This window comes from Rhipicephalus microplus, chromosome 1 (genome assembly GCF_043290135.1).
Source record: "Rhipicephalus microplus isolate Deutch F79 chromosome 1, USDA_Rmic, whole genome shotgun sequence".
Lineage (NCBI taxonomy): Eukaryota > Metazoa > Arthropoda > Arachnida > Ixodida > Ixodidae > Rhipicephalus > Rhipicephalus microplus.
In genome coordinates, this window is record NC_134700.1 from 269,038,185 (window position 1) to 269,051,617 (window position 13,433).

The 13,433-nt window shown below is 48.8% G+C and overlaps 1 protein-coding gene across 1 annotated transcript in view; it reads right to left on the reverse strand.

Annotated features, from left to right (window-relative positions):
* Window positions 1–13,433, reverse strand: part of LOC142817248 (cell adhesion molecule DSCAM-like) — a 172,428-nt gene that overhangs the window by 56,501 nt on the left and 102,494 nt on the right. The window contains exon 3 of the mRNA XM_075894316.1: window positions 5,169–5,358. Within this exon, the coding sequence (XP_075750431.1) occupies window positions 5,169–5,358 (190 nt within the window). The remainder of the gene's footprint in view (window positions 1–5,168; window positions 5,359–13,433) is intronic.

The following is a 13,433-nucleotide window of genomic DNA, read 5'->3' on the forward strand; positions in this document are numbered from 1 at the left end:
AAGCGCGCGCGGTGTGTAGAGGAGGAAGGGATGCACAGATGGTGGAAGAGTGGGCGACGGCGCGACGGCGCATGCGCGCGCGTCAGCTGTCGAATGTTCGAGAAGCGGTGCGGACGGCGCGAACGGCGCACTACAAGGCGCGAGTATAAGATGCTCCGCGTCTAAAACAGAGGATAAACAGCAAGTGGCATTATTGCTGACCCAGAAGAACAGAAAGTCACTCCGGCGGGTCCAGACTTGATCTCCAATCTCCAGTTCACGAGGTTGGCAGGTTTTCGAAGGCAACATTTTGTCTTCTTTCTGGGCCATTCTTGCGAACAACTCGACATCTCGCAGATATTTTTTCAGACCACAGCCCACGATGGAATCTGCGAATGCAAGCGTCTTCTGCTTCCTTTCAGGCTCCTAGGGGATGTTCATACTTGTTTGTGTGTAAGGCAGGCAGAGGCGGCTGGAGTGTGCCATGGCAGGCAAATGAGTGCGCGTTTTTGAAGGATAGCGCGGAGCGGGACAGCAGCTTTGGAATGTGGAACATAGAAAAATAAATAAAACGCCAATAGCCCAAAAGAGAGAAAGACCAAGAACATCAGTTCGTACTGCTCCGAGCTCGAGCTTTACTGTCGGCTCGTATATATTAGAATTCCGCAGCATCAAAGAGTGAATAGAGTGCTGACGTGGGCCGAAAAAGTTGGCAAAAATGACGCACCGAAAATGCACAGAGGGAAGGAAAACATCAAACGACAGGTGGTATACGTCCAATACGGCGCATAGAGGTGCTCCTCTGTGCGTTCGCCTATCTGACGTTCTACACGAGAATTCGAGTTCAGTAGCGCTGCGTGTTCGCCGGCTCCAGCCGCCAATATTTTGGACCACCGCGCGTCTGCAAATGTCCTCGCTATTCCGACACGTACGGTCGGAGACGTAGCCGGTGCTGTCATGCTGAACGCACAGCAGAAATGAACGAAACGATAACAGAACCACCAAGTAATGCTGTCTCTTGAATGAGCTGTACACCTCTGTTGGAACTACGGAACGCGGGAAAGCCTGTAGTTGAACTTGCTGTTCTTTTTGTTCTTTTGTTCTTGAAAATTCTAACCACACCGAACGCCAAGCAACTGCGCTGCGGTGCTAGTGCTATGCAAATGAACTGCTCCGCACTCGGCGAGAATTCGGTCTTCCTCGCCTGAAGCAAATGAAATGGCGAAATAAGCAAACAAAAAAGTGAGAGAGGAGGAAGCAGCGGGGGAACTCTTTTCACCCGTGGCACGAATCTGCAATGACCGCTGCCCTTCCAGTCCACGATCCACTCGGAAATGCTAGACTCGTCCCAACGCTCGCTACACAGTCGCATGGCGCACTCTCCTCGCTTGCGGCTTTCAATGGTCCATTCTTGAAGCCCCATTAAAGCAGCGCTCGCAGGCAGCCCTCATAAATTTCTATGAGTCGCCTTCGCTTTTTCCATTTCTATACTCGTCCGGAGCAAGGTACAGAAGCTTGTCGCTTCGATTGTGCGCAGAGGCGGCGAGCCGTAATTAACACAAATATCTACAACGTTTTTGTTCCAGTACAATCAAACCCACGAACGCAGGTTCGTGAGTATACGCCTTGCTTAACGTCTCTTCGTTTAGGCTAGCTGTAATTAAAGGGACTGTCTCCCATCCGTCATCGTTCTCCTGTTTTGTGTCACAATAAAGGGCGTATTATGCGAATTGTCTAACTTGGCAGCGGTTTTTCTGGAAGGTGCCTAGAAGTTTTTAAAACAGACCTTTTTTTTTTTGTCCACGTTATATCTTCTTCCATTGGTGGGATGAATGCCCACAACACTGGTCTGTGTCGGCGAAAGTCAAAAACTGAAACCGCATGCGGTTTTCGCAGGGTTCATCATTGTTTGGTTATTATAAAACAAATACCTCAGTGGTCGTTTTAGGCACGCACACACGTTTTTTTTTGTTTTTCTAATGAGCGGCGGCAAATGCCGTGCTTGCGTTTCTCCACCGCTTGCAGGCAGACATGCAGGCGAAGCGAACACACCGCCGGCAGCGCCACCGGCCGGCTATTTAAACGCGCGAGAAGAGAAAAAAAAAAGAACAATATACTTTGGCACAACCTAAATCAGCCTCAAGTGCATAAAATACAATTTCAAGTAATACGTGTTTCTTTTTAAGCAAACTAAGTAAGATTTCCTGCGAGGATTTCTTGTCCTACCATTAGACTGTCAAGATTGGCCACACTCGTTGTTGGGGGACGCTAGTGCTCACCTTTTATCGACTTTCAACATCAAGTTGAAATTATAATTCATTTTTCCTGGCACGAAAGCATGCTCGCTGCCGCCTATCGGAAAAACTTTGACGAACGGTAGACAGTCCCTTTCACATTTAAACAGTCTTCTTTGCTTGCGAAATTATGTATACGTGGTTGATTATTCCTACTTTTGCGTGCATTGTCCTTTTCCTCTTTTGTCCTTCGGTATGCTGTAGCTGTAAGGCAGGGGGACACAATCTCCCCAATGCTATTTAGCGCGTTCTTACAGGAGGTTTTCAGAAGCCTTGAATGGGAACAGTTAGGGATAAGAGTTAATGGAGAGTACCTTAGTAACCTGCGCTTCGCCGATGACATTGCATTGCTGAGTAACTCAGGGAATTAATTACAACTTATGATTACAGAGTTAGACAAGGAGAGCAGAAAGGTGGGTCTTAAAAGTAATCTGCAGAAAACGAAAGTAATGCACAACAACCTCCGAAAAGAGCAGCGCTTCGAGATAGGTAATAGTGCACTTTAAATTGTAAAAGACTATGCCTACTTAGGGCAGGTAATAACCGCGGAGCCGAACCACGAGAATGAAGTAACTAGAAGAATCAGAATGGTGTGGAGCACATGTGGCAAGCATGACGGGTATATCGCCACTATCCCTCAAGAGGAAGGTATATAAAAGCTGTATCTTGCCGGTACTTAGCTACGGAGCAGAAACCTGGAGACTTACAAAGAGGGTTCAGTTTAAATTGAGGACGACGCAGCGAGCAATGGAAAGAAAAATGGTAGGTGTAACCTTAAGAGAAGAGAAGAGAGCAGAGTGGATTAGGGAACAAACGGGTGTTAAGAATATCATAGTTGAAATCAAGAAGAAGAAATGGACATGGGCCAGGCATGTCGCGCGTAGACAGGATAACCGCTGGTCATTAAAGGTAACTAACTGGATTTCCAGAGAAGGCAAGCGGGTTAGGAGGAGACAGAAGGTTAGGTGGGCAGATGTGATTAAGTAGTTTGAGGGTATAAATTAGCAGCAGCAAGCACAGGACCGGGTAAACTGGCGGAACACGGGAAAGGCCTTTGTCCTGTAGTGGACGTAGTCAGGCTGATGATAATAATGATGATGATGATGATGATGATGATGATGCTGTAGCTATATTATATTCGTCTATCCTCAGATAGCGATACTAAGTGCATCAGAATCAGAGTTCAAGGAGACAATGGTGTACTTACGTTTATGCGCAGACCGGGAGGAATCGTGGTCATGGGCTACAATGCGGCGAATTTCACTACGGGTACGGCTCATAGTGGTCATGGTGACGTTCAACACTTTTAATATATCAATTGACAGCTATTGTAATCTATCATTACCACTCGTCACCGTGCTCAGCGCAACTCCGCATCGGTTTCTTCTTCTTTTGCAGACGTTCAGCTTCTTCCGTCTATTTCCTGCATCGTCGTCAAGCCAATGTTTCACGTTTCGGCTGCGCTTGCGACAAAAAAAAAATACAAAGAAAAAGAGACCACTCTCATTGTACTCTCCAGTGTACTTTTTTTTTTCTGGCAGTCTGGGAATCACCCACTTCTTCTAGGGCCAACTTTGCGGCATTGTAATTTTATTTATTGCGCAGCGAGACGTGCGCAGTGGACGACTTCCTGGTGGAACCTGAGCCCTATCATTAGCGCCCGCCTAGGTTTCCAGTTCATCGCCTACTGTCCGGCATTGACCATGAATGTTCCTTTATCCCGGGCACCGTCCCCATTCGTTTATCTTGTCATCCGTCGCTGGCATTGTGACCTGCTTTTAATCATTCTGGACAGTCTCGTTGGCAGCTTCGCACTTTTCTCTCCAACTTCTTTATTTTGATTTTCTTTCTTCCCAATTCTTTCCATGATCATTTTTTTTTATTCCGCACTACTCTCCTTCCACTATTATACCTACACTTTTTTTGTTCTATTTTTCTGTAGGCCTGCTGTTCTTCTACGTTTTATTCATCTTCCTTTTTTTTCGCGTTGCGTTCGTTGATGCTCCCAGTTCATCTCTGTTTTACTCTTTCGATAATCGTTACTACCGACCTGCATCAATCTCACGCAGAAGCGAAAGTTTCTCTTGCCTTATCTTGCCCGCCAATAGAATTGGAGCATCCGCGTATAAATATCTAACGATTTCGACGCTGGTACCAATATATGCTTGTGATTGTAGCAAATTGTTGTTCACTAGAGACTGTTATATTCCATTTACAGATGACAATAATAAGTTTCTCACTTCGTTCAATAGCGTATTTTCCACACAACAGATGTCTACTGCCACTAGAACGTATAAAATGTTACCTGGATATTACTGCAGTCCTGTTTTCGTCTATGACTTATCTTCTTAGGAAAAAAAAACACGTGATATAGAAACTTCTGAAGAGACACGTAGAGATATATCGCGTCACTTTTGTGAGAGTGCGCTGTTCACTTAAATGATCTTTGGCAGTTCTTCTTATGTTATCTTAATAATGATATGATCACGTGAAACTGAATGAACTAACCATCATAAACAAAATATATTTATAAAGGAACATCCGTAGAGTGTTACGCTTGAGATGCGATACTTTCCACAGACTTGTAGTAATTATGTCGGACGCCGCTGATCATGCTTCAAACACAGCGATACCAACACTAGAAATCGAAGCATCTTTAAACTTGACTCTACTACGTGCCAAATACATGCCATGATATTAAATACACCATAGTGATAGGCACTGGATAAAATTCGACAACCCGTTATCAAAATGTAAGTAGGTGGGTGTTTCTGTGTTTCATCCTCATCGAAATGTGGCCGCCATGGCCTGGAGGGAATTCAGCTCGCGTCATATTGCATAGCAGCACTATACAACTTCGCGTAAAAGCTACGAATCTTCAGTGACATGTCTCACCATAATCTTCGATGCTCCAGGCTGAAACCACCGCGGCGCACTGGAGCACTACCAGAGCCGAGGCGAGCGTGGCTGTGGTGCGGTAGCCCTGTTGCATCATGGCGGCGCTGGCGAAGAACTCCCGCACATTGTAGCCAGCAGTGATGTATGATGAGCACACGCCACCTCTCCTACCGCGCTCAGGGATATCCTGCATGCATCAAAACATGCAACCGTGTAATTCAAACTTCGTACAGGCAATCGAATTATTTCCCCAAAATATATAAGAAAGAAGATAATTTCCAGGACCCGTTCATTTTGTTTTCACATATCCATAACGACAACCAGCAATTGACGATGTCAAGGCAGGTATATGGGAGGTTAATTTTAATGTCTTAGCCGTGCTGTAGTACCTGTGGTAGAAATCTGAAGGGAGAAAAGTCGGCGAAAAGACAACTTGTTGCTGGGAGCGACCAAACATGTAACGATCCGAATGTTGCAAGTTCGGTCCCTGCTTGGAGGCAAGTTGTCTTTCTTTTGTAAAGCTTAATTTTGTTAGAGCTATTTCACAATTACTACAAAGCACTTTTTCTATTCGAAAGACTCCGCTTTGGCATTTAAAAAACGTACATAAAAACCACACAGGTTCATCACACATAAATAAAGAAGTTACACTCATGAATAAAGTTAAAGAAATCTTAATGCACCTAAAACAGTACAATATACTGTAAATGGTACAAATTGATTGATATGTGGGGTTTGAAGTCCCAAAACCACCATATGGTTATGAGAGACGCCGTAGTCGAGGGCTCCGAAAATTTCGACCACCTGAGGTTTTTTAACGTGCACCCAAATCTGAACACATGGGCCTACAACTTTTCCGCCTCCATCGGATGCAAACGGTACTATACTACATTCTCTATACCTTACTTGGCTTCATTACCTTCTGGTTTTTATTCAAGCAATGTATCCAGCAACATTACCAAAGTGTAGGATACATATGATAGTAAAAGAAATTTATCGGCAATGAGTGAATGTTAGATAAAAAGAGAAAGCAAGCAAGGGAATAGTGTGAGGTAAACCAGATGCACGTCCAATTTGCAAAGCTATTACATTGAGCTAATGTGCAATATTTCATGTAGCAAGACCTTCAGGTTTCTTAACCTTGAAGTATGCTCCTTTCGCCAGTTGTTGAGTATAACTGCCACACATCAGCAGCTGAATCTATAGACATTACTGAGTAGCAAGAATATAGAACCGAAGTCACGTAAATAAGGATGTCATTAGACGGAAGTACTTTCTGGAATCTGTTAGCAACGGCTTGTCGAAACTCAAGCCATCCTACGTACAGCAACAATACGTGCGTAGAGGTGAAAGTGGACATAGGCGAGAATGGAATGGAATGAAAAAACTTTATTTCGGTCCTGCAGGACGCGCTTAGCGCGAAGCGGGCGTCTCCCACGTAGGGACCGACAGGGAGTACCTGGCGGCCGCTTCGTGGGCCTGCTGGACGGCCCATTGCTGGTCGGCGAGAAGTGAGCTCCTGAGGGACCTCTCCCACTTGCTTGAGGTAGAGTCGGGAGGAGTTGTTCTATACTCCCAGAGCATGTGTTCGAGTGTCGCTGTGTGTCCACATGATGGGCATGTGTGGCTGGGGTATGCATCGGGATAATAAACGTGAAGCGTGGCAAGGTTTGGGTACGTGTGTGTCTGTAATAGGCGTAGGGTTAATGCCTGCGGTCGGTTAAGTTTAGGATGTGGGGGTGGAAAAATGCGGCGTTACAAGTAAAAGTGCTTTGTAATTTCATTGTACGTAATTGGTGCATCCCGATTGGTATACAACCCAGCAAGATGAGGTTGCCCTGTGGCAGTGCGGTCGGTAAGTGCGCGCGCTGCATCATGGGCGATCTCGTTGAGGTTGGATAGGGCACCCGGCACCTGGCCGAGATGGGCGGGGAACCAGATGACAGTGTGGTGCTTCAGGGCACTCGGGTCCGCATTGCGCAGGATACGTAACGCCTGGTCGGAGATGACTCCGCGTTCGAAGGCTTTGATGGCCGGCCTGGAGTCGCTGTAGATGAATTCGCGTGTGCTGTCGAGCATAGCTATAGCTATAGCTACTTGCTCCGCTACTTCGGGGTTTCGGGTGAGGATTGTGGCTGAGTTAAGAGTCTGCTGCGCGGATGATACCGCGACCGCGGCGAAGGCTTGGTTGTTGCGATAGGCAGCAGCGTCCACGAACGAGACGTTGTCCGCTTCCATGTCTATGCGCTTGAGAATGGCGGTTGCCCGCGCAAGGCGCCTGCCTCTGTTGTATTCAGTGTGTACATTTCGTGGTATGGGAGCGATTGTGATAAGGTCGTGGATTTCACGGGGAATTAGAGTCAACTCGGGGGGGTCCCTGGCCCTCGAGGAGAAGAAGCCGAGCTCGCGCAGAATATGACGGCCCGCCTTGGTGGTAGTGAGTCGCGTCAATTGCACACGTTCCTGAGCTTCGGCGATCTCTTCTAGCGTGTTATGTACGCCAAGCTCGAGGAGTTTGTACGTTGGAGTGGTGATAGGGAGGCCAAGGGCTCGTTTGACTACCTTGCGAATAAGCGCATTGAGTTGATCGCGCTCAGCACGTAGCCACTTGTGTATAGCGGCAACGTAGGTAAAATGGCACAAAACAAACACGTGTACGAGACGAAGCAGGTTGTCTTCTGTGAGTCCATGGTGCCTGTTGGCTACTCTACGTACGAGTCGTATGGCATTCTCAGTCTTAGTCCTGAGCTTGTGTACTGTTTGGGTGTTGGTTCCGCGGGACTCGATGATCATGCCGAGGACCTTGATGGTGTCTACCCTGGGTATAGTACGACCATCTCTGGTGTGGAGGGTGATATTGCGTTCCGCCGGAGGTTTCCACCCTTTGGGCTTGGCACCCTGGCGTTTGGGCAAATATATCAACAGCTCCGACTTTGCAGGTGAGCACCTGAGACCGGTGTGGTCGAGGTAAGACTCGGTGGTGTCAATAGCCTCTTGCAGGGCGGACTCAATGAAGCCATCCGACCCTGTGGAGCACCATATGGTTACATCATCCGCATAGATAGTGTGATTTAGCCCCTCTTTTTTGAAAGTCGTTCGGAAAGCCTGATCATCACGAGTTTGAAGAGCGTGGGTGGGAGGACGGATCCCTGAGGAGTGCCCCGCTGTCCGAGCTCCACTTCTTCCGACACTAGGTCTCCTACGCGGAGGACGGCTCTGCGTCGAGTGAGGAAAGAGCGGATAAAGTAGTAAAATCGATGACCTAGGCCGAGGGCTGCGATCGCTTCCAAGATTGACGAGTGCGTTATTGTATCGAAGGCCTTTTCTAAATTGAGACCGAGTATTGCACGAATGTCCAGAGTGTTTTGGCCATCTAGAATTTGATGCTTTACGAGTAACATGGCGTCTTGAGTGGATAACCCTGGTCGGAAGCCAATCATGTGGTGCGGGATGTAGTCGTTATCTTCGAAGTATCGACCAACCCTGTTGAGGACGACGTGCTCAGCCACTTTGCCTACGCACGACGTGAGAGATATGGGGCGTAGGATATCTAGGCTCGGCGCCTTTCCCGGTTTGGGTATGAGAACCGTGTGAGCTAGTTTCCAAGCATCGGGTATCTCACCCTTTTTCCATATCTCGTTGATAGTGTCAGTGAGGTAAGTGCCGGAAGAATCGTCCAGGTTGCGTAGGAGCTTGTTGGTGATGCCATCGGGGCCAGGGGCTGAGCGGCCATTGAGCTCATGGAGAGCTCGGCGCACATCTTCAATAGAGAAGTCGGCGTCTAAGTTAGTGTTGTCGCTGCCAGAGTAATCAGGGTGAGGGGTCACAGGGCCCGTGGGGAGCGGGAGATATTTTTCCACGAGGTTCTTCACAACATCTTCCGGTGACACTCTTCGTTTAGCCTGATGCAGTGTCTTCACGATCGAATGACGCTGATTTGTGCAGGTGTTGGTTTCATTGAGGAGGTGTTTGAGTAAGTTCCACGTTTTGCCATTTCGAACCTGACCATCAATCGAATTAGAAATTTCGTCCCACTGCTGTTTTGAAAGGATTGATCCATCATGGTCTTGTTCAGCTGAGATATGCGTTTGCGTAACCTCCGATTAAGGCGCTGGCCCTTCCACCGGGCCAATAGAGACTGTTTGGCCTCTAGTAGGTGGGCGAGACGACTGTCCATCCTTTCGGTTGGAAGGTCTGTGCTGATAGTTTTCGTTGCCTTGTTTACATCAGCTTTGAGCTGGGCCGTCCACGTCTCGAGGCTCGGTGGGGTATTGGGAGGAGGTCGTTCTGCGCGGGTCTTACGAAGGAGGTCCCAGTCGACCCACGTGTACGACTTGGTCTTCCTGCTTACTGTGGGGAGGTGTATAGCCAATATGAAGTGGTCACTACCGAGATCTACCGCGAGGTTGGACCAGCGGGCGTCGGAGATATTCTTGACGAAGCATGAATCCGGCGTAGTATCTCTTTGCGTGGACGTACCAGTGCGAGTGGGGAAGGCCTTGTCCGTAATGAGAATAAGGCCCATGTCATTCGCACTTTTCCAAAGCTCGTTACCTTTGGGTGTGTCGTACGTGTAGCCCCAGGCGCTATGCGCAGCGTTAAAATCGCCTGCAATCACTAGCGGGTAAGGCCCCGCGAGCCGGACAGCTTTCTGGAACAAGCGTGTGAATCTTTGTCTATAATGGCTGGGACTACTGTATACATTGAGCATGTATACGCTTTGTTGTGATATGTTGCCAGGGAGAATTTCGACCATAACGTGCTCAATTTCGGGCACATTGAGACTGTGCGCTGTGCAGGTAATCTTGTTAGCGACCAGGGTGGCGATACCGCGTCTTCCCGAGGGGCCGGGCAACCACTGGTATCCGGAAAACGTGGCGGTTGGTACTACAGTCTCTTGTAATAGCATGATGTGAGGTTTGGCTTCGTGGCTACGGAGGTATTGCTGCAGGAACGCTTTCTTGTGGGTGAAGCTCCTGCAGTTCCATTGCCAGATTCGCAACTCGTCAATTGGCCTGGCCATCTTGAAGCATTTAGGAGTTGGCCTGAGCACCAGGCGGGTGCATAAGGGCCGCGTGATGCGGTGGACTGGGCACGGCTGCACGTTGCGACAACGGCTTATCCGCGGCAACGGCAGGGGCGACGACGTGATCAAGATATTGCTCCACTTGGCCCATACGATTACCGTGTACCGCGAGAGTAGACTGCACGAGAGCCATGCTTTCGCCAAGAAAGCGAAGGCTTTCCTTAATCGCCGATAGCGTGCTCTTCATGTCGTCTAACTCTGCCTTTAAAGCTGGCTGGTCGTGGGCGACCGCGCGTTTCTTGGGTGCGCTCTCGCCGTCGTCGTTACCAGCACCTACGGGTTGCGGCTGCAACGGAGTGACTGCATTGTCGTCGTTGTCGGTTGTGGGCATAGCAGTGCGTGCGTTCCTGTCAGTTTTTAGTTCAGCAATTGCGACTGTGAGTTTGCGTATTGTTTCTTTCATCATCGCATTTTCGTGCTTTAAGATCGCTATCTCAGAGGTGTTGTGTGTATCATGCTCTGGGAGTGAACCCGACCCTACCTGTGATGTAGTGTTTCCTTTTCTCCGGACGGCGTCCGCCCAAGTGAGAGGTCCCCGCTTATTCTTGCTGGCGTTGCTTGGCGATGGTGGTGCCGATGGGCTAGGCGATCGTTGACGCGAGACCCCGGTGAGACTGGGGTGAGGCCTGGAACCGGCATAAGGCCCGGAACCAGAGTGGGAGCCGGAGCGTGACCCGGGCCGGGAACCTGAACGGGAACCGTGACGTGAACCAGAACGAGACCTGGAGTAGCCTCGCGATATAGATCTGGTTGGGGTCCCACTTCGCGCGCTGCGGGAGTGGGTCCGATGGTGGCTCCGGGACCTCGATACACGCATGGTGCGGTTCCTGGGACGACTCCGGGATCGGGACCGGGATCGGCTGCCATCGGATCGACGATCTGTAGAAAGCTTCGAGGCCTGGTCGTCGTCAGCGGTTGCATTGAACTCGTTCATTGCATCGTAACTGTTGTGTCGCGTCGAGTGTGCTCGCTCCCATCGTCGTCGGCGCACCACGTATGACATGTGGTAGCGTTCTTTACATTCCCTGTCGGCAGTGAGGTGGGTTCCTCTGCAAAGCTTGCATGTTGGGGTGCAGCGGTGTTTTTTTTCGGGGTTCGGCACGCTGCAGCCTCTGCAGATAACGTCTCCAGGGTTCGGGCACAGGTCCGCTCGATGGCCGAGCCGCCTACAGGTGTAGCAAATATCTATCTGTCTACGGTATAGTGTACATTGAAGTAGCACCGATCCGTATCGCACAAAATTGGGCACACGATGTCCATCGAAGGCCACGATCACTGCAGTGGTACTTCCGATGCGCTTGGCAGCCAAAGCTAGTGGATTGCGGTCGTTGACAATCTTCGCATCAATGTCCGCCGAACCGTCTTGCACGAGAATCCCTCTAATGACACCTTTGCATGTAGAATGTGGTGCCGCTTCGTAGGCACTAACTTCATAGGTCTTGTCAGCGATGCGTATTTCTTTAACGCGCACGTAGCGATTAGCATTTTCTCTCTTCGGCGTGCTTGCTACTAAGATATTCTGTTTAATGTTGGGGCAGAGCGTGTCTGCTTGCTGTTCCAATGGGCTGATTGATACCTGCCGAAGTCGAAATGGCTTCAGCGATTGTCATTTGGCCAACCCTAGCGATGTTAAGACCCCCTCTGGGCCTAATGATAATGCGGATGTCGTTCTTTGGTAGGTGAGGCATTCGGCTTGCTCGAATAATCTTGTTCTTCACATTTTCTCTGTTGCGGGGCTTGTGCTCGTTGCGTTTCAAAGCGCTATATGACGGCACCCGTTTGGAGCCTTCATTTTTTGCTCGGCGACACGAGGCAGTCTGCCAGCCTTGGTCTGGCGTGATTTCTTCAGGGTCAATGTCTTCCACTGTCACTTGGTACTGCATCGCTCAGCGAGACAGTGCGGCTACGGGGCGCGCGAGCAAGCACGCGCCACGTTAGAGCAAAGAAGACACTCGTCAGGGCTAGCTGTCGGTGGGCGAGCGACGATGGCGGAGGTGAAATAAAATCGACATAGGCGAGATAAACGGTAAATTAGGCAATCCTAGTTAAAAACAGCAACAACCGAAGCGATTACGCTCTGACAGGTTCAACCCACACACTGTTCAACAAGGTTTCACAAATAGCGTGGCGCAGCACCAGCGTCACGCAGCATGAGTGTCACTCAAATGAGAGTGAGATACGATGGGGAAAGGCGAGAACTGACGTTGACCGCAGATGCACCTGGTTTGCGAGCCTGCGCTAGGGCGAGAGGCAAAGAAATACGAAAAAAAAGGGAAGAGTACAATGAAGAGGGTTCACCGTGGAGATGGTGGGCACTACCTATAGGTGGTGCCCACCATCTGTGCCCACCATGCCAGTACCAGCTATTGCTGGTACTGGCATGGCTATGCTTTAACCCTTTCACCTGTGTCCTTCAAAGCTATTGCTATTCCATTCATTACATGGCTATCCGTTCTCTCTCTTCTCTATCACTTTTGTCTGTTTGATCATATACTTTTTCTTTCTCTCTATATTTTTCTATATTTTCAGTTGTCCTTACTTTCCATCTCTCAAAATTTCTCTTCCTCTGTCTTTGTATTCCTCTATCTTTCTATTGTGGTTGTCGTTCTCCCGCCTCCTATCATTTCTTCTTTTTCCCTTTCTTTCTTCCTATTTCTTTCTTCCTCTTTCTTTCCCCATCTTTTTAGTATTTTCTCGGTGCACGTGCTCTAGGAGCGATGCAAAAAAGAAGAGATGAAGAAGAGAACAAAAACAGCGCACACAGGTCAATAATGATGAACATTTTCTATCAACAACACATGACCAACCTCGAGCATAACAACTCTGGTGCAAAAATTAGTCTTGCCGAAAGCAAAAAGTGGTCACAGTGATTTACTTTATCCCAGATTTCACCTGCACACATAGTCAGCCAGCGTATATAGTGCAATGGTGCTTACACCTTCTCCGTCGGCATAAAATGGGGAAGGAAGGGAACATGCGACTGGGCAGAGAGAGAAGCGCAGCGAATATTTCGCTAAAAGTCGTACGGAGTTCCCGGGAAAAAAAACAAAAAAAGAAGTAGTGACGTTGCGCCGGGAGGTTCATAAAACAGAAATATCACACTAGAAAATGTGTGGACGTCACAATAGATCGGACGATAGACGAGAGGAACAGAGGTAACGTCTATCGTTCAAGCA